Source organism: Notolepis coatsorum, assembly GCF_963971535.1.
Source record: "Notolepis coatsorum genome assembly, chromosome: 10".
Lineage (NCBI taxonomy): Eukaryota > Metazoa > Chordata > Actinopteri > Aulopiformes > Paralepididae > Notolepis > Notolepis coatsorum.
In genome coordinates this window covers 112,361,618-112,381,255 of record NC_140174.1, presented here as the reverse complement: position 1 = coordinate 112,381,255, position 19,638 = coordinate 112,361,618, and the positions used below count along the sequence as shown (strand labels likewise).

Sequence of the window (19,638 nt, the reverse complement as noted above, 5' to 3'; positions counted from 1 at the left end):
GCCAGATAGCCCATCAGTCAGTCAGTCAGTCAGTCAGCCAGCTAGCCCATCAGTCAGTCAGTCAGTCAGTCAGTCAGCCAGCTAGCCCATCAGTCAGTCAGTCAGTCAGTCAGTCAGTCAGTCAGTCAGTCAGTCAGTCAGTCAGTCAGTCAGTCAGTCAGTCAGTCAGTCAGCCAGCCAGCTAGCCCATCAGTCAGTCAGTCAGTCAGTCAGTCAGTCAATAAAGTACTTCTATTCTATTCTATCAGTTATATTATGCATTATAATTATTGGTGGGACTCGATACATTTTTTGTATCGAATTAATTCGAGACTTTATAGTTAATTAATAGAAATGACTGTAATCACATTTTAATCGCATATCAATATTTGATGCGAAAAGCAAAAATTTTCAATTCAAATGAATTTTGGTATACGAATGAATCAATGAATATATATTATACATACATTTAGTCAATTAGCCAGCTAGCCCATCAGTCAGTCAGTGAGTCAGCCAGCTAGCCCATCAGTAAGTCCGTCAGTCAGTCAGTCAGTAAGCCAGCTAGCCCATCAGTCAGTCAGTCAGCCAGCTAGCCTGCATCAGTCAGTCAGTAAGTCAGTCAGCCAGCTAGCCCATCAGTCAGTCAGTCAGTCAGCCAGTCAGCCAGTCAGTCAGTCAGTCAGTCAGTCAGTCAGTCAGTCAGTCAGTCAGTCCGTCAGTCAGTCAGTCAGTCAGTCAGTCAGTCAGTCAGTCAGTCAGTCAGTCAGTCAGTCAGTCAGTCAGTCAGTCAGTCAATAAAGTACTTCTATTCTATTCTATCAGTTATATTATGCATTATAATTAGTGGTGGGACTCGATACATTTTTTGTATGGAATTAATTCGAGACTTTATAGTTAATTAATAGAAATGACTGTAATCACATTTTAATCGCATATCAATATTTGATGCGAAAAGCAACATTTTTCAATTCAAATTAATTTTGGTATACGAATGAATCAATGAATATATATTATACATACATTTAGTCAATTAGCCAGCTAGCCCATCAGTCAGTCAGTCAGTCAGCCAGCTAGCCCATCAGTAAGTCAGTCAGCCAGCTAGCCCGTCAGTCAGCTAGCCCATCAGTCAGTCAGTCAGTCAGTCAGTCAGTCAGTCAGTCAGTCAGTCAGTCAGTCAGTCAGCCAGCTAGACCATCAGTCAGTCAGTCAGTCAGTCAGTCAGTCAGTCAGTTAGTCAATCAGCCAGCTAGCCCATCAGTCAGTCAGTCAGTCAGTCAGTCAGTCAGTCAGCCAGCCAGTCCGTCAGTCAGTCAGCCAGTCAGTCAGTCAGTCAGTCAGCCAGCCAGCCAGCCAGCCAGCCAGCCAGCCAGCCAGCCAGCCAGCCAGCCAGCCAGCTAGCTCATCAGTCAGTCAGTCAGTCAGCCAGCCAGCTAGCTCATCAGTCAGTCAGTCAGTCAGTCAGTCAGTCAGTCAGTCAGTCAGTCAGTCAGTCAGTCAGTCAGTCAGTCAGTCAGTCAGTCAGTCAGTCAGTCAGTCAGTCAGTCAGTCAGTCAGTCAGTCAGTCAGTCAGTCAGTCAGTCAGTCAGTCAGTCAGTCACTTAATCAGTCAGTCACTTAATCAGTCAGTCACTTAATCAGTCAGTCAGTTAGCTAGCTAGCCCATCAGTCAGTCAGACAGTTAATTCATTGATCAGTAAATGAGAAAGGTACATGAAGCAAACATGTTTAATTCCACTTCTACATCGACACTTTAGATTTATTACTGTACATTTGACTGTGTATTACTGTATATTTTTGGCTGTATATTTTAGAATGTATACACATATGTATATACCTGACTGTATTTTTATTCTTATTTGTGATTTGTGATTTTGACTAGCCTATACCTAAATGTTTAATGTGAGTGATCTGTGGTGCTGATCTTCCCTTGGGATAAATAAAGTACTTCTATTATATTCTATCAGTTATATTATGCATTATAATTAGTGGTGGGACTCGATAATTTTTTTTTATCGAATTAATTCGAGACTTTATAGTTAATTAATCTAAATTACTGTAATCACATTTTAATCGCATATCAATATTTGATGCGAAAAGCAACATTTTTCAATTCAAATGAATTTTGGTATACGAATGAATCAATGAATATACATTATACATACATTTAAGCAGAAAAATCCTGTATTAGCTACTACACAGTCCCACAGATCAATGCAATTTCTAACAAAGTGCAGCAATTTTACGAATGCACAAAGGACCTTTTGTAAACTCAGGCACTTTTGAGGTAAAAGTAAAACGCAGTACTTTCAAGTACATTCCAGAACAGTTGATCATTGAAAAAAATTCAAATCTTGATTTTTCTCTTGTTTAAATTTTTTTTATGATTTTTTTTTTTTTTTTTTGCGATTTATTATACTTTATACTTATAGCACATGCATGAGTCTGGTCTCCTTTGAAAGGTAACAAACTTTTCATTCTTTCTGTAGTTAATTAATCGAAATTAATGCGATAAAGTCCCAGCCCTAATTACAATACATATGGTTACAATAAACACTAGGATGTACACCTGTGTGTGTAACTCACCAGCGGAAAGCGGGGGGAGCCCTGGGCTCTGAAGCCGCTCTTCACCACGGAGGGGGAGCCCGGGGATCTGAAGCTGCTATCCAGGGAGGAGGGCATGGGGCTGCTACACGGGCTCTTCTCCTGGGGGACGATAGACTGCTACAGTGGGTGTATATTTCAAACCAAACGGATCATAATTATCACAATAATAATAATAATTCAGAACTGCACTATTGCATTATTTGCCTACTCTATTTTGCTTTTATTACTGTCTATTGTCTATAGAATTCTTTTTTTTTCCTATTTTATTTATATATTTTTTGTTGTTGATTTGAATATGGACAGTGTGCACATTATTCAACAGTAATGAGACCATCACTGTAAATATACCAGTGTTAGCTAGTTTTCAACTGTACTCCTTAGGCAAGATGTTAAATACCAGGTAAAAACAGAATAGATAGACATTTTATACATTTTAAGAGTATAATTAAAACAGTGTTTGAATATAACAGCATAGTTACAAGTGGTTAAGGCTACAAAATACATTATTTTGATCTAAACTCTATTAGTAGTTACTGTAAGCAGAGAACTTTGATTTTGAAGAAGCCAAGTTCGACTTTCCTTTTGTTGGGGGTAACTTCCTGGTTGTTATAATAATTTGTTCCTTGTGCTATTTATTTGCCAAAGGCGATTTTCCTTATTAATTTCCAAGGTTCTTCGTGTTCATGGATCATCTTTTTGTTTTGGTATGGTAGGAAATGTAAGTTTCAAGTTCAAGTTCAAGTTTTGTTTTATTTGTCACACAAGGTACATTATAGTGAAATGCTTGGTTTTGTATGAGCCTCCTAGGATTGTGCTTCATACAGTAAAACACACGTTGTAAGTAAAAGACGGTTAACCGTCTGTAGTGTGGTAGTGAAAGGGTTAACCTTCTGTAGTGTGGTTGTGAAATGGGTTAACCCTTTGTCGTGTGGCAGTGAAAGGGTTAACCTTCCTGTATTGTCGCAGTGAAAGGGTTAACCCTTTGGTGGTGTGGTAGTGAAAGGGTTAAACTCGAAAGGCAACCAAGGTTTCCCTCGCTCACAGCCACGTCGAGTGAACATACAGAACTGAGCAGTGAGGAAACAAGACGAGGCAAAAGGCAAGGATAACAAATCAATTAAAACACGTACAACTTGACGCAACGTCAATGGGGCCAAGCTCCTGTCTGTACAAGCTGCCTAAAGCACACCGAAATCTACTTTTGTCTCAGTCAGCTCGTACAGACAGGAACTTGGCCCCAGTGACTTTGCATTGGATATAATATCCAGAGCTGGTATGAGGAACAGCATGCTGGGGTTAGAAAGGACTCATCAACATATTCCTCTGTGAGTAAGAAATAGAGCTAGAAGAAACAAAAAGCTATGCACTTTTTTAATTATTATTATTCTTTTATTTAATCATTTATACTTTTACTTGAGTAGGATTTTTATTTCTACTTGAGTAAACTATAGGACAGTATTACCTCCAGATGCAGACAGACAGACATCAGGAACTTGTAGGTATTGTCTCTTGACAGCAAGGACACAAACACATGCTGGAAGAAAAACACACGTAATTTTAACATGGTTTTAAATGAAAGATTTGAACTGGAAAATGTATCAGAATCAAAACAGATGTAATGATATATAACCCAACACAGCTCATCGATGTCCGTTACAAGTCAATGCTCGTAAAATGTATTAATTATCATGGAACGACGTGTTGTACTGGTAAAAACGGCAAAGAACACAGAGACAACGTTCCCTCACCTTGTCATTTACTGTGGCGATAACTAGTGCATTTGGCACCAAGATGGCTGTTTTGGTCTTCTTGATGTTAGTGACGGCAATCACTGGTATGGCGATCTGAGAGAGAAGAAATGATAACAAACACTATCAGTGGAGCACATCGCTACCTCAGTAGCCACAGTCAACATGGAGCATCCAGGGTTTAAACTTGAGTCAAACTGCTTCCATTCACATACTACGTCATGTAGACAAACGATGTACACAGGTATGCTTTATCCAGTCCATAGTATTCATAGAACGCAAATCCTCTTTTTTACAGGACCATAGACTTTTACATAGACTCATCGCCTGGAGGGCGGAGCAAAGCATGTGTTGTTGTACAGCTAGTCCAGTCTGTCTAGTCAGTCCAGTCTGTCTAGTCAGTCCAGTCTGTCTAGTCCAGTCTGTCTAGTCCAGTCTGTCTAGTCAGTCCAGTCTGTCTAGTCCAGTCTGTCTAGTCCAGTCTGTCTAGTCAGTCCAGTCTGTCTAGTCCAGTCTGTCTAGTCCAGTCTGTCTAGTCCAGTCTGTCTAGTCAGTCCAGTCTGTCTAGTCCAGTCTGTCTAGTCCAGTCTGTCTAGTCCAGTCTGTCTAGTCCAGTCTGTCTAGTCAGTCCAGTCTGTCTAGTCTGTCTAGTCCAGTCTGTCTAGTCCAGTCTGTCTAGTCCAGTCTGTCTAGTCCAGTCTGTCTAGTCCAGTCTGTCTAGTCCAGTCTGTCTAGTCAGTCCAGTCTGTCTAGTCCAGTCTGTCTAGTCTGTCTAGTCCAGTCTGTCTAGTCCAGTCTGTCTAGTCCAGTATGTCTAGTCAGTCCAGTCTGTCTAGTCTGTCTAGTCCAGTCTGTCTAGTCCAGTCTGTCTAGTCCAGTCTGTCTAGTCTGTCTAGTCAGTCTGTCTAGTCCAGTCTGTCTAGTCTGTCTAGTCCAGTCTGTCCAGTCTGTCTAGTCCAGTCTGTCTAGTCTGTCTAGTCAGTCCAGTCTGTCTAGTCCAGTCTGTCTAGTCTGTCTAGTCAGTCCAGTCTGTCTAGTCCAGTCTGTCTAGTCTGTCTAGTCAGTCCAGTCTGTCTAGTCCAGTCTGTCTAGTCCAGTCTGTCTAGTCTGTCTAGTCAGTCCAGTCTGTCTAGTCAAGTCTGTCTAGTCAGTCTAGTCAGTCCAGTCTGTCTAGTCCAGTCTGTCTAGTCAGTCCAGTCTGTCTAGTCCAGTCTGTCTAGTCCAGTCTGTTTAGTCCAGTCTGTCTAGTCCAGTCTGTCTAGTCCAGTCTGTCTAGTCCAGTCTGTCTAGTCCAGTCTGTCTAGTCCAGTCTGTCTAGTCAGTCCAGTGTGTCTAGTCCAGTCTGTCTAGTCCAGTCTGTCTAGTCCAGTCTGTCTAGTCCAGTCTGTCTAGTCCAGTCTGTCTAGTCCAGTCTGTCTAGTCTAGTCTGTCTAGTCCAGTCTGTCTAGTCCAGTCTGTCTAGTCTAGTCTGTCTAGTCCAGTCTGTCTTGTCCAGTCTGTTTAGTCCAGTCTGTCTTGTCCAGTCTGTTTAGTCCAGTCTGTCTAGTCCAGTCTGTTTAGTCCAGTCTGTTTAGTCCAGTCTGTCTAGTCCAGTCTGTTTAGTCCAGTCTACCCAGCTATAGTTAATATATTTTAGTCTAGTCTGTTTAATCCAGTCAGTCCAGCTACAGTTAATATATTTAGTCCAGTCTGTCCAGCTATAGTTAATATATTTAGTCCAGTCCAGCTAATGGAGTGGCCTCGGGCCTCAGGTGTGTTTTTGAGAGTTTGCTGCAAAGCCATAAAACCCACATTTACAAACGTTTGATTCAAATACATGCAACACAATGTAAGACAACAGTTGTTGAAATGAAGGCCAGAGCAGGAGGGGTTAGAGCCTGATGTCAGAACAGTTTTACGTTCCCTATCTTACAGTCAGGCCCACGGACGTTTGCAATGGAAACAACAGCTCACTAATCTAATCCAGCTGAATAAATAACTAGCTAGCGGTTCTCCTGGTGTCTTTGCCTGCAACCTTATCAAATAAACAGTAGACGTCTAGTCTGCGGAAAGTAACGATAGGTTATGAATATAACCGTAGTTCTATGAGTATTAGTGACGCTCAGCGTCTACTGCACATTATCTCACTCCAGTGACGTGCACTGAATAAAAACTTCACAATGTAGCTTTACATACCAACATCCGTCTGGCCACACCCCCATCTGCTACCTACATAAGCAGGGGTGTGGCCACACACTCATCTCTTTCTCAATCATTTCACCACAAGGTAAGATCAAGGGCTGCAGTGGCGTCCAGACGCTGAGCGTCACTAATACTCATAGAACTACGGTTATATTCATAACCTATCGTTCTATATCGTATTAGCTTCCGCTCAGCGTCTACTGCACAACGGGAGCTGAGTGGGAGCTGATGCTCGACAAATGTACCCCACTGAGGCCCCCCACAACCATCAGAACCGGGGAGGGCCGAGCCCCCCGACCCTCCCTAATGGAGGGATACCCGACGTGAATCAACCACCCTCTTGGTTCAACATGCGGTGGTTGTTCCTATAACCCCTCAGGAAAAAACTCCAAAACACACCTGCAGTTATACACTGGCTATACCGCAGTACAAGTGTTTTAGGTTTCAAAAAGGGTTATCCCAGGCCTACGGGTCGACGAAAACTACTTCGGACCGGGACGTACACAGGGATGCCAGAGGAATACTATAAAAACCACCTCAACAGCCCCCTCTCAGCCATGCGTAAGCGGGAGAAGAGAGGGGCGAAAAGAATGGAGAACGAACACGTCGAGACCCAAAACACATCAATGGATAGTCTAACAAGACACCAGATACCGTTCCTCCAAGCCGCCTGGGGAACGCCAAGAAGCCGCTTTTTTAATTTTACATTTTTCCAGAAAAAAGAAAAAATAATACGGACATGGGTCCCATGCGAGGGAAAACACCACCCCGTCAACCACACTTTATAAGAGAGGACGGTGAGCGACGTACCCCTATGACGGGGGGAAACCCATGACTCAACAGACCGTAAGGCGAGGAGTCAGGGAAACCCTAAACAATACCCCGTCCACCTACTCCAAAAAGGAGAGGATGGGGAACCCCCAGAGAGACTTCCCACGTGAGCTGTATAGATTGAAAATACATATTGCAGCATTGAGCTATGTAACAATTGGGTTATGACTCTCCGAGGAGGAGCTCTGAACTCCCCGAGGAGAAACTCCGACACCAGAGGAGGAGGCTCTGACCCAATACACACACTACCAGTAGGGAGCAGCACAGAAGAACCACGTCTCTACTGCGCTGCATCACCCACCAAGCTCAATAATCGAATTGAATTGAATCGAATACACATACAACAGAGCAGAACTCCTTTTCGAAGTTCTACTCACCTTGACAATCTGAGGAGGAGGCTCTGAAACTCTGAGGAGGCTCCCTCACTGGGAGGGAGGGTCCGAACTCACAGAAGGCTCTTCTCCCTGAAGAAGAGCTCTGTGAGGAGGAGGCTCTGAAAACTCCCTGAAACAGAACCATAACATGGAACCTGACCAACTCACGGAAGTCTCACCAATAGAAACGCGCCCAGTGACGTACTCTATGGCGGGGGAATTTCCGCGGTGCACACGCCCAATCTTTCAGGGCGTGGGACCAGGAAACTCCCCTGCCATAGAGCTCATGTGCGAACCTGCTATCTGATTTTTACTAAGGAAAAACACAGAACAGAGAGGGCCCCTTTAAGAGCCCCGGTACCAGACTTACACATGTGCTTCTGTGGGCCAAAACCTAACCCAGTTGTAGATCTCAACGACACACACAACCCTTCATCACAACAAAAAATGGCAAAAGTACACTCTTACTACAGAGGAACGCCGTTTTTCATAACGAGAGAGACATAAGTCCTCGATTATGTATTGGCCACAGGCCTTGCTAAGCACACATGACAGTGACCAAACAACCTTTTCCCTAGGAAAAAAATCGTTTCTCAAGCAGAAGCACAACCCCAGCAGTTTAAGCTGAGGGTTACATCGTATCCCCACAAACACAGTGACATAATATATTGTAACCAAAACATGTTTGAGAGGAGGGGGGGAAGCCCCAGGGAAAAACCAGGGGGGTCACCCCTCCCTACCTTATCCTTGATACGACCAGGTTGAACAGGTACCCCTGTTAATATATGAACACGCTGTTCATTGTCATCACAGGCTGAGAGAAGAATTTATTCCTCAATCACATGTCACTAAGCATAGCTTCACAGGTTAATTAACCCACTTAGTTGTGAGTTCAACCACGTTACTAACGTTACATGAACACACATGTTCTCATCACAACTAAACCAGTTCATTTTTACACACGTAAAAAACAACGCCGATTTTCTAGGTAGAGAGAAGCTATACCAGTGACAAGACAATTCACACACAACACGCGTCGTATCCTCAATGTATTGCAGCAACACACGTTTTTTTGAAAACATCGTTATTACAAAACATTTAGAAGGGAAGGAAAGAAGAAGTGTTAAAGTCCGACAGGACTCCTACCTCCACCCTGAGCGCAGGCCGAGAGGACTGGGAACACTGGTTAACGGGACAGCCGAAGTCGAACCCGGCGTCTCCTGCGTTGGTGACGAGGGTAATGTCCGCTGCGCCACCCAGCCTCTACGTTCTCCATGTTGATGAAGTCCTCGCTGGCAGGGCACCCGGTGTAGGGTCGACTAACATCCTCTGTCAAAGATGACGTCGTAGTCAGAGTGTTTAAGGCTTGTTATACTCACAGTAACGTTCAACAGTGTAGCATTAAGCTAACAGCCGCTCTCGACTGATAGCAACAAGCTAACGTTTCCTAGCCTAGTGAACACAACGAGCTAGCGCCACAGCTAACAGCTGACTGGCTAACAGTAGGCCACACACTAGCACGCAAGCTAAGCAGCTATCACCTGAACTGTACACAACGACATAACAAGCCACACTTCAGACAGGCCACCGCCTGAATCCCTCCTCATCCTAAGAGAGAAGAGAAAAAGAAATGTCAACACAGTTTTCAATGGTGATTTACCAGACATACAGCGGAGTCGGCACAATTCCCATACGGGCTGCAGCCGACTTGAGCATGGAACTACAGATAAAGAAGATCCAGACCCACATTTCCTCGTGTTTAGGGTGTACTCTCACATTCATTTGAAAGATGGGGCCTTCACGGGACAGAGAAGCATCCGCTCGTCCAGAGAACCCCGGGTTTAAACCAGATCTCGGTCGCGGCCCACTAGTTTGACCATCATGGGCGTCAGACCAGGACCCTCCGTCCGTCGCCTAAGAGGCCGAGCAGAGGACCCCAATCTGGGGCCGGCCTTCGTAAAATTGTCAGCCAACCCCCATAGCATTAGCAGACAACTGGTGCTCGCATAGCAAAACATTACTCACCCAGCCCAGAAAACAACCAGTTTCTCACAACAGCCGGTGCCTCCTACAGTCCAGCTGTATAACCGGAGGTTCAATACCTATCCAGCCGCAGCAAGGAGGACTGCAGGTGGGGAGTAGATCAGCGACGTGAGCCCCTAATATGAAAAAGCCGGTGGAGGTCAGAATGATCATCATCTTCCAGACACCCCAGTGACGAAGACATTATCGCCGTATTTTCTCGAAAATAGTGTGAGAGAAAATAAAGATATAACGTCAACGTATCTCCTTGTTCTTCTGTTTTCCTTTCTTCAGCTAAACACCTCGTCAAGTGGTGTATACAGGCACTCTCTTGTGGTGAATTTTGAGAAGGAGATGAGTGTGTGGCCACACCCCTGCTTATGTAGGTAGCAGATGGGGGTGTGGCCAGACGGATGTTGGTATGTAAAGGTACATTGTGAAGTTTTTATTCAGTGCACGTCACTGGAGTGAGATATGTGCAGTAGACGCTGAGCGGAAGCTAATACGATATAGAACTGTGCTGCTGCCTATAGCAGTGGAGTTATCTGTTAGAGAGAATGGGGTAGCCAGGAATTATATTATTTTATATTATATTATATTATATCATATCATATCATATCATATCATATCATATCATATCATATCATATCATATCATATCATATCATATCATATCATATCATATTATATTATATTATATTATATTATATTATATTATAATATATTATATCATATCATATCACATATTGTGTAGTGTGATGTGTGCCTGGTGCCAGTGTATGGGACAGGTTGGGTGCTACCAGTGGTGGTGAAGGAGGCGATTTCAACCTTTTTACATTGTGGGGAGCGCTTTGAGTGTCTAGAAAAGCGGTATATAAATGTAATGAATTATTATTATATTATATTATATTAAATCAAATTTAATTTAATCAAATCAAATCAGTATTTACATCTTTCTTCTATTACCCTGCCCATACCTGTACCCCCCCCCCCCCCCCACCATGCTGCTATGACACCAGAATTTACCCCAAGGGGATCAATAAAGGAACATCTTATTGTATCGTATCGTATCGTATCGTATCTTATCGTAGTACCTTGGTGTCTTTGCCAAAGACTTTGGAGTGGAAGCAGATCCAGTTCTCGGAGACAAACAGACGTCCCTGGTAGAGGATGTCTTTCTGCAAGGCACAGGTGTAACCTGGTGGACACAGAGGACACGTCCACGCTGTGAGGACAGAAGAACACGCGTGTGTGCGTGTGCGTGTGCGTGTGCGTGTGTGTGTGTGTGTGTGTGTGTGTGTGTGTGTGTGTGTGTGTGTGTGTGTGTGTGTGTGTGTGTGTGTGTGTGTGTGTGTGTGTGTGTGTGTGTGTGTGTGTGTGTGTGTGTGTCTGTGTATACAGCCATTGTGCTCCGACTACTGACATGTCTGAGCACTAAGTGTGTCTCACTCTTAACCACCAAAACCTGCTCGGACTACAACGTATGACGTATCATGCCAGTTAGGGTACAGAACCCCCTCAAAAATTTTTATATTCAGAGTTAATGATATTGTTTACACTGTTCATTTTCTCTGATATTTCTATATTCAGAGTTAATTATTTTACTCTGAATTAAATATATACAGCAATCCCTCTTCACTTGGTCGGGCTCAGTTAAAAAAAAAACATTTCCAGCACTAATTTTCAGCACAGTGCTGTCCAAGGTTCTGAAACACAACTTGCGGGTTCACCATTGACAGTGCTGGTGCCTTGAGCATGGGCTTATTGATTAACTAGGCAGGACCTTTTAATTTACATTATCGGTGCCAACCCAAAGTTCTGGGCAAGAGAGAGAGAGAGAGAGAGAGAGAGAGAGAGAGAGAGAGAGAGAGAGAGAGAGAGAGAGAGAGAGAGAGAGAGAGAGAGAGAGAGAGAGAGAGAGAGAGAGAGAGAGAGAGAGAGAGAGAGAGAGAGAGAGAGCTCATTAAGAACTTACTCTGTGTGAGCAGCTCCTCCTCACTTATGTCCTTGAATATTTTATGGTACTGAGAGTTGGTCTTAGACAGCTGAAAAACAACAGAATGTTACTGAGAGTTGGCCTTAGACAGCTGAAAAACAACAGAATGTTACTGAGAGTCGGCCTTAGACAGCTGAAAAACAACATATAATGTTATTGAGAGTTGGTCTTAGACAGCTGAGAAAAAAACATAGAATATTACTTACAGTTGGTTTTAAAACAGCTGAAACCGTTTACCCTCCCCCATGCTGCTATGATGACACCCGCATTTCCCCAAGGGGATCAATAAAGGAATATCTTATCTAATTGTATCTTATCTTATCTTTTCTTATCTTATCTTATAAAATAGCATTTTTACTCAAATACTTTGTCTTGGAATTAGCGTTGGGGACCGCTGTTTTCTGTAGATGGTTCAAACTTTTGTCTGCATGCTGTAGTGTGGATTAAAATGTTTCAAGATTCTGTGTGCTGAAGTCTGTGTGCTGGGAGCTGAGGTCCACAGCTCCCTTGGGACGTGGCCAGAACCCCCACCACCATGGTACCCGGTAAGTACCGTAAACTATTGTTTACACAACGATTATTCTCCTGGAAGGTATTTCACACCACTTAAAGGTATAATCTGTAATGTTGTGGGTATAAGGGGGGGGGGGGGGGGGGCTACTGTCAGGCTCTGCCAAGAGAAGTCTGGAGAAATAAACTCCAACCCACACGTCAGGCCAAAACCCAAAAAAATATTACATTTTGTCTTTTTTAAATGGTAAAATGGTAAATGGTGCATTTATATAACAGCTTTTAGCCAATGCGCTTTAGAATGTTGTAGTGAACTCACAGAATGAGGGGGCCGGTGCTTGGTCCTTTCTCCTGGCCAGAGAAAGTCAAGTGCTCTACTGAACTCCTAATCTAAATTGTATTTGATTAGCAATGTTTTAACAATACTATATTTGTATCAACCTTAAGGAGATTTGACCACATGATTAACCTCTGGTTCCAAGGTACTGGCATTACAACTGGAGTTGGTCTCTTGATCAAGGTACTGGCATTAGAACTGGAGTTGGTATCTTGACCAAGACACTGGCATTACAACTGGAGTTGGTCCCATGACCAAGGTACTGGCATTACAACTAGAGTTTGTCTCTTGACCAAGGTACTGGCATTACAACTGGAGTTGGTCCCTTGATCAAGGTACTGGCATTACACCTGGAGTTGGTCCCTTGACCAAGGTACTGGCATTACAACTGGAGTTGGTCCCTTGACCAAGGTACTGGCATTACAACTGGAGTTGGTCCCTTGATCAAAGTACTGGCATTACAACTGGAGTTGGTCCCTTGACCAAGGCACTGGCATTACAACTGGAGTTGGGCCCTTGACCAAGGTACTGGCATTACAAGTGGAGTTGGTCCCTTGATCAAGGTACTGTGAGGATTCGCCTGTCCCTGGACCTTTTTCCCTGTCTACTCTCCTCAACAGCCCCCACCCTTGCGAGGACTTTTTTCCCTGTCTACTCTCCTCAACAGCCCCCACCCTTGCGAGGACTTTTTTCCCTGTCTACTCTCCTCAACAGCCCCCACCCTTGCGAGGACTTTTCCCTGTCTCCTACTCTTCACCAGCCCCCACCTTTGGACATTCTTGTTCCCCTACCTTCACGCACCTGTTGGGAGTTTGCGATCAGCTCGGGAGAGTACTTAGGTTGCAGACTCCCCTCCAGTCCTTGTGGGGTCGTTCTGTGTTCTGTACGCTGGTTCTGTACGTTACCATCTACTGCCGTTTCCTGGAGTGGGACATCGTCTTTGCTCTCTATACTTCCATGGGAGGATCCCTTTGTTCTCACTCCAGACGTCGTGCCATCTTGTTGCTACCATCACCTGCCGCGTCTCCGGCATGAGACGACGTGCCAGCCATCACCACCTGTCGCCGTGTGCCTGGAGTGGGACACCGCCTTCGCTCTCTAATTCTCTACGGGAGGACTCCAGTGTTCCCACTCCAGACGTCACCCCGGCTCGCCATCGCTCCCTTTTCCACGGGGGGATGGCGTGTTCTCCCTCGGACCCCGGCTCGCCATCGCTCCCTTTCCACGGGAGGATGGCGTGTTCTCGCCCCGGTCCCCTGGGACCCCCTTTGTTCTGCGCTGCCCGTCTGCAGCATCCGAGGAGGAGGAGGAGGATTCCTTTCTGAGCAGCAGAGCCCTACTCGGTGTAGGGACGGAAGAGGATCCCCGTGCCCGGCCTCCGCCGTCGGGCCCCCGGTCCCTGTGCACGGCCTCCGCCGTTGGATTCCTGTCCCCGTCTCTAGCCCGCCTCTCCGGGCCTCTGTCCCTGTCCCCCTCTCCAGTGCCCCTAGTCCCTTAGCCTGTTCGCCTGTTGAAGGCACAGTGCCGCAGTTTTCAGATTTCATGGACTCTAGTGTTTTTTGTGTTCTCCCTTAAAGGGACTGTGCCGCTTTTTGTTATATAATAAATATTGCCCTGTTTTGGCTTACTCTCATACCTGTCTTGTGTTGTGCGATTGGGGTCGGTTTCAAACCATAACAGTACGACCCGACCCGTCGACGACCCCAACCAGCACAGACAGTGTATTAGAGAGCCCCTGTTAGTTCCCTTGTTAGCTCCCCTGTTAGCTCCCCTGTTAGCCTCTTTAGCTCCCCTGTTAGCTCCCCTGTTAGCTCCCCTGTTAGCTCCCCTGTTAGCCTCATTAGCTCCCCTGATAGCTACCCTGTTCCCCACAGCTAGGATTGTCCTTTCAGCTAGCTTGTTCTCCTCTGCTAGTCCAGCCGTCTGCTAGCTTAGCCCCTGCAGCTAACCGGCTTCCTCAGCTAGTCCAGCCTGTCTGCTAGCTTAGCCCCTGCAGCTAACCGGCTTCCTCAGCTAGTCCAGCCGTCTGCTAGCTTAGCCCCTGCAGCTAACCCCATGTGTTCTCATGCTAGTCCAGCCCTGTCTGCTAGCCTAGCTCCGGCAGCTAGCGCAGCATCTATGCTAATGTAGCATTACAGCTAGCATAGGCCCTGTAGCTAGCAATGCCCTGGCAGCTACCCTGTCCCTCTGCTAGCCCCACTTTAGGTGTAGCTTCCCCTGCTAGCATGGCCCATTTTTTTTTGTTGTTTGGTTGCTCTGTCATGTCCCCTGCCCCGCTGTCTGATTTTTGGGTCGCCCGGTGGCTCCCGTGGAGGGGGAGGTACTGTGAGGATTCGCCTGTCCCTGGACCTTTTTCCCTGTCTACTCTCCTCAACAGCCCCCACCCTTGCGAGGACTTTTTTCCCTGTCTACTCTCCTCAACAGCCCCCACCCTTGCGAGGACTTTTCCCTGTCTCCTATTCTTCACCAGCCCCCACTGTAACTGAGGGGTACAATTCCCTGACTGTATTGATAAGTATGGTATCATTAAACCACTACCGCTTTATGTACTTTAATTACTGGCCATACAGTACATGATATATAAATATGATGAACACTTCCCACAATAAATCGGTTCCACACAAAGTTATAATTAAGTATTTATTGCAGCAAAAGGTACATAATATACTTCTCTATTATACTTTGAATGCACTTGTAAGGCAAAGGAATGTGCGTAGGCAAATCAATAATGAATGTCCATTCTCTGGTTACGCAGGAGGTAATTATACGACCTGAATCTTAGGGAATTATATCTATGGTGCACTGGTAATATATATAGCGGGAGATACTGAAGGGTCCCCCCGGTTGTAAGCCAGCAGGGGTAGAGGATCTGTCGGTAGTAGAGAGTCTGGTCAACGATGACTAAGGAGACTCCAAGTACAGGAGACGGTGCAATAGTCTCTTGATCCACAGACGAATACAGCTGTTCTCCGTAGACTGTAGCTCCACAGTGAAGAAAGCTAGCCTGCCTCAGGCTCTCTGAGGCGCAGACTCGACGTGGCTCCTCACAGGGTAAATCCCACACACGTGTAGGCGTCGGCGATTCTCCGCTCCATAAATCACAGGACCAAAACAAATATAATCCAGCCGTAAATGGCTATGCAGTCGTCGGGTAGATTAATCCAGTGTACATGTCCACACGATCCTCGTCTAGGTCTCCTCGGGTGAAAGCGCCATGAAAGCAGCCCAGCCTGGATAAGCACTCTAGCTTGTACGAGGAAGCGTTGGTGATGCTGGTCACTGTAGAACTTTAGCCGCACGATACACTATACACAAATAGACTATTACTGACTTAATAGAAATATGTCGCACTCGACGGTATAGCGCCAAACTCTGACAATTCAGTTATTAATTCGCACGCGGTCTCAATGCTCTCTCTGGGGCCAAACAGGCCATACTTCACCGCACGGAGTATCGTGGGTGAGGCTTCAACTTTAGTTCCTAAGTGCTTCTGTATTCACCTGCGCCATATTTATATGCACGGCGAACAATCTAGTTCCAACCTCATTTCTGTCTCGTATTCTTGGGCAAGGCCGGGCATGTACAGACATGTCTTGACGGTGGCTTTGAACCTGACTCTGGAGGCATGGCCCTGGCGCCTGTGGACCGCTGTCCAATAGGAGAATGAAATATTATGGTCTGTACTAGGCTAAAGGGATATTCCGTGTATATGTACAAGGAATATACAAGGGATATCAAACGATATACAAATACTATGCAATATATATCAATCAATAAATATATATATTCGGTTTAATCTGATCCTTTGTAACAGCCGCCTCCTAATTAGTCCCACCTAATTAGCTAAGCAGAGACAGATTAACCGCACTGTCCACTACTCAATGTCTGTTGTGAGGGGTCGGGCAGTTCACAAAGTCATGGGGTCATGGTCGTCATCGATAGTATCGGGGAGCCTTGGCAGTTCTATTAGCCTCGCCACGGGTCGGGTGTAGATCCGCCCTTGGACGAGCACTTCGGCTGCTCGGACCTTTCCGTCGGCACCGGTGATCACTTTGCTTACGCGGCCAGCCGGCCACATAGCTCGGGGTAGTGACTGGTCGATAATCATGACGACTGTCCCTTCTGTCAAATTGTCTCTCTCTTTCACCCATTTCTGGCGGGTCTGTAGAGACGGTAGATAGTGGAGTAGGAAGCTGTTCCAAAACTTGTCAGCCAATACTTGACTGTACCTCCACATTCTTCGGCCGTTCGCTTCTTCAGGCCTGTACATTGTCTGTGGTAGCGCGGGGTCCAGTCGCCCCATCAAGAGTGTGTTGGGGGTGACTGGGTCGACATCTGCTACATCACTTGAGACGTAACCGAGGGGCTTTGAGTTCAATACTCCCTCGATCTCCGTGAGGACTGTCATTAAGACTTCTTCCGCCACGGTCTGGGCCCCAAGCACGGCGTACAGGGCTGTCTTTATTGAACGTACTTCTCGTTCCCAAGTTCCACCGAAGTGAGGTGCGTTCGGGGGATTAAACTGGAAGTCAATCTGGGATGGAGCAAGGTGGGTCTTAAGTTCTGGGCCCATAGCTTGGAAGCTCTCTCTCAGCTCTCTTTCTCCGCCTTTGAAGTTTGTCCCGTGATCAGACAATAATATAGACGGTTTGCCTTTCCGCGATGTGAATCTTCGGAAGGCCATAAGGAATGAGTCTGTGCTCATGGTTGGAAGGAGTTCTATATGCATCGCTCGGGTGGTCATGCATTTGAATACAATAACCCACCGCTTCTCGGTTCCTCTTCCTTTCTTTATATACAGCGGGCCGAAACAGTCCATACCGGTGGAGTGAAAAGGCTTGTCGCCGAGTCGGAGGCGACAGGGAGGTAGGTCAGCCATCCGGGGTATACTGGGCTGCGCTCGCCATTTACGACAGTCTAGACAGGTTCGCTGGAAGCGCCGCACTGCTTCTCTCCCTTGCAGTATCCAATAACGACGTCTGATCTCCGCGAAGACTCTCTCTGCCCCGGCGTGATGCACATCCTCGTCGTATTTCTTTATGATCAGCTCTGTGACCTTGTGTCGGCTGTTTAAGACTATCGGGTACTTGACGTCATCCGGTAAGTCTGGAGCTCTCCGCAGACGACCACCCACTCTGATGAGACCATGGGCGTCGCTCTCGGGGGCTAGGTGGAGCAATCTGCTGTCTGGTGGGACGGGCTTTGCTCCCTGTAGACAGTCTAGCTCATCGGGAAACGAGTCTCTCTGGGCTCGTTGTAGGAGAAGAAGTTCTGCTTCTTCGTAGTCAGCTGCAGTAATGTCAGTAGTGAGCTGAACCTCTGGGTGGTGCCACAGGAATGTCTTTAGTTGCGCACTCTCTAGGGTGAGGCAATCGTCTATGTCGGGGTCTGTGGAGACGAGTGTGTTCAATCCACAGAACATAGATTTCTTGTTTTCGGCCTCCTCTTTACTCGCTTCCCGTGGGGTGGGTGTAGGCCACTCTTCTTCCGGGAGCTTGAGGAACTCTGGCCCGTCACTGTATAGGTTGTGACGGGTGAGGTCATCCAGGGACATTCCCCGGGTGATGACGTCAGCTGGGTTGTGTTTTGTGTCCACATACCTCCAGCTTGCTACTTCTGTTAAATCTTGAATCTCTGTGACTCTGACTCCCACGAAGACCTTGTATCTGCACGAATCAGACCGGATCCATGTGAGTACTGTCGTGGAGTGTGACCACAAGATTGTTCTTTCCACCGGAATGGTGAGTTCACGTTGGATTAACGTGGCGAGTTGCGCTCCTGCTAGGGCTGCGCAGAGCTCTAGACGCGGGATAGACTGTTGCTTGCGTGGGGCTATTCTTGAGCGAGCCAGGATGAAAGCAGTATGTATTTCTCCTCCCTCCTCTCGGGCACGCAAGTAGGCCACCGAACCGTAGGCTACTTCGGAGGCGTCGCTGAAGACGTGCAGGTCCATCTGGCACGTCTCCGGCCTCACTGTGGGTGGGAAGTAGCTGCGGCGTATGTTGACACCTGGGAGTGAGCTGAGTTCCGTCTCCCGCTCTCTCCATGTGGATGCAAGGTGTTCGGGTATGGGGTCGTCCCAGCCCTGGTCCTTGTCCCATAACGCTCTTACAATCATCTTTGCCCTGGTGGTGTAAGGTAGAATACATCCCAACGGGTCATATTGTCTGGCGAGTGTTCTGTATACACTCCGTCTGGTGGTCGGTAGTGCAGTCGACCTTCCCTGCTCCTTGGTCAGGGGTGTGTGTTTATAATGGAGCGAGTCTGTTTTGAAGCGCCAGACTAGTCCTAATGTCATTTCTTGGGCTTCTCCTGGGATGGTCGCCATCCAGGTCTCGCTGCTTGCTGCCTTGTCCTCGGGGGAGAGGCTGCGCAATACTTGCGGGTCGCTGCTGGCCCACTGCCTGAGATCAAAGCCGCCTTTGATCAGGGAGGCGCGGAGCTTGAGTAGAAGGGCCTCGGCTTCTTCTGGCGTCGAGACGCTTTGCAGACAGTTGTCCACGTAGAAACTATTTCCTACACTTTGTCGGACCTCTTCATCAGCTGCTGGGTCCTCTGCGACGTGTTTTTGCAGTGCAAACGTAGCACAGCATGGGCTGCATGTGGTTCCGAAAGGGAGGACTTCCCATTGATAGATGGCTGGTTGCTCATCCCCGATCCTCTCTCTCCATAGGAACCGCAGCAGGGGCTTGTCCTCCTCCACTAGTCTCACCTGCAGGAACATCCCTTTGATGTCGCCGCTGATGGCCACCTTGTCTTGGCGGAAACGTAGTAACACGCCTAGTAGAGAGGGGCCGAGTGTTGGGCCGGGCAAGAGCTCTTTATTCAGATTTTGTGATCCGATCTGGTAGCTGCAGTTGAACACAATACGATCCTTGCCGTTGTGGTGGACTTTGTGGTGCGGCACGTACCATGATTCGGTCGTCTGATCGGCCTCTTTAATGTCAATTTTCTTTATGTGTCCCGCTGTGATTAGCTTGTTAATCTCAGCGCGGTACACAGTCTCTTGAGCGGGGTCTCTGGCTAGGCGCCGCTCTGTGTTCAATAGATACCGCTC

At 46.6% G+C, this 19,638-nt stretch overlaps 1 protein-coding gene across 1 annotated transcript in view; it reads right to left on the bottom strand.

Moving 5' to 3' along the window:
- The window catches only part of gramd2b (GRAM domain containing 2B), a gene marked incomplete at its 3' end in the record, with an annotated part of 76,695 nt that overhangs the window by 41,874 nt on the left and 15,183 nt on the right, over nt 1–19,638 (bottom strand). The window contains exons 3-7 of the mRNA XM_084323153.1: nt 11,714–11,783; nt 10,833–10,936; nt 4,332–4,427; nt 4,046–4,117; nt 2,563–2,682 (exon numbers count right to left, since the gene is read on the bottom strand). Coding sequence (XP_084179279.1) covers nt 2,563–2,682; nt 4,046–4,117; nt 4,332–4,427; nt 10,833–10,936; nt 11,714–11,783 — 462 coding nt within the window. The remainder of the gene's footprint in view (nt 1–2,562; nt 2,683–4,045; nt 4,118–4,331; nt 4,428–10,832; nt 10,937–11,713; nt 11,784–19,638) is intronic.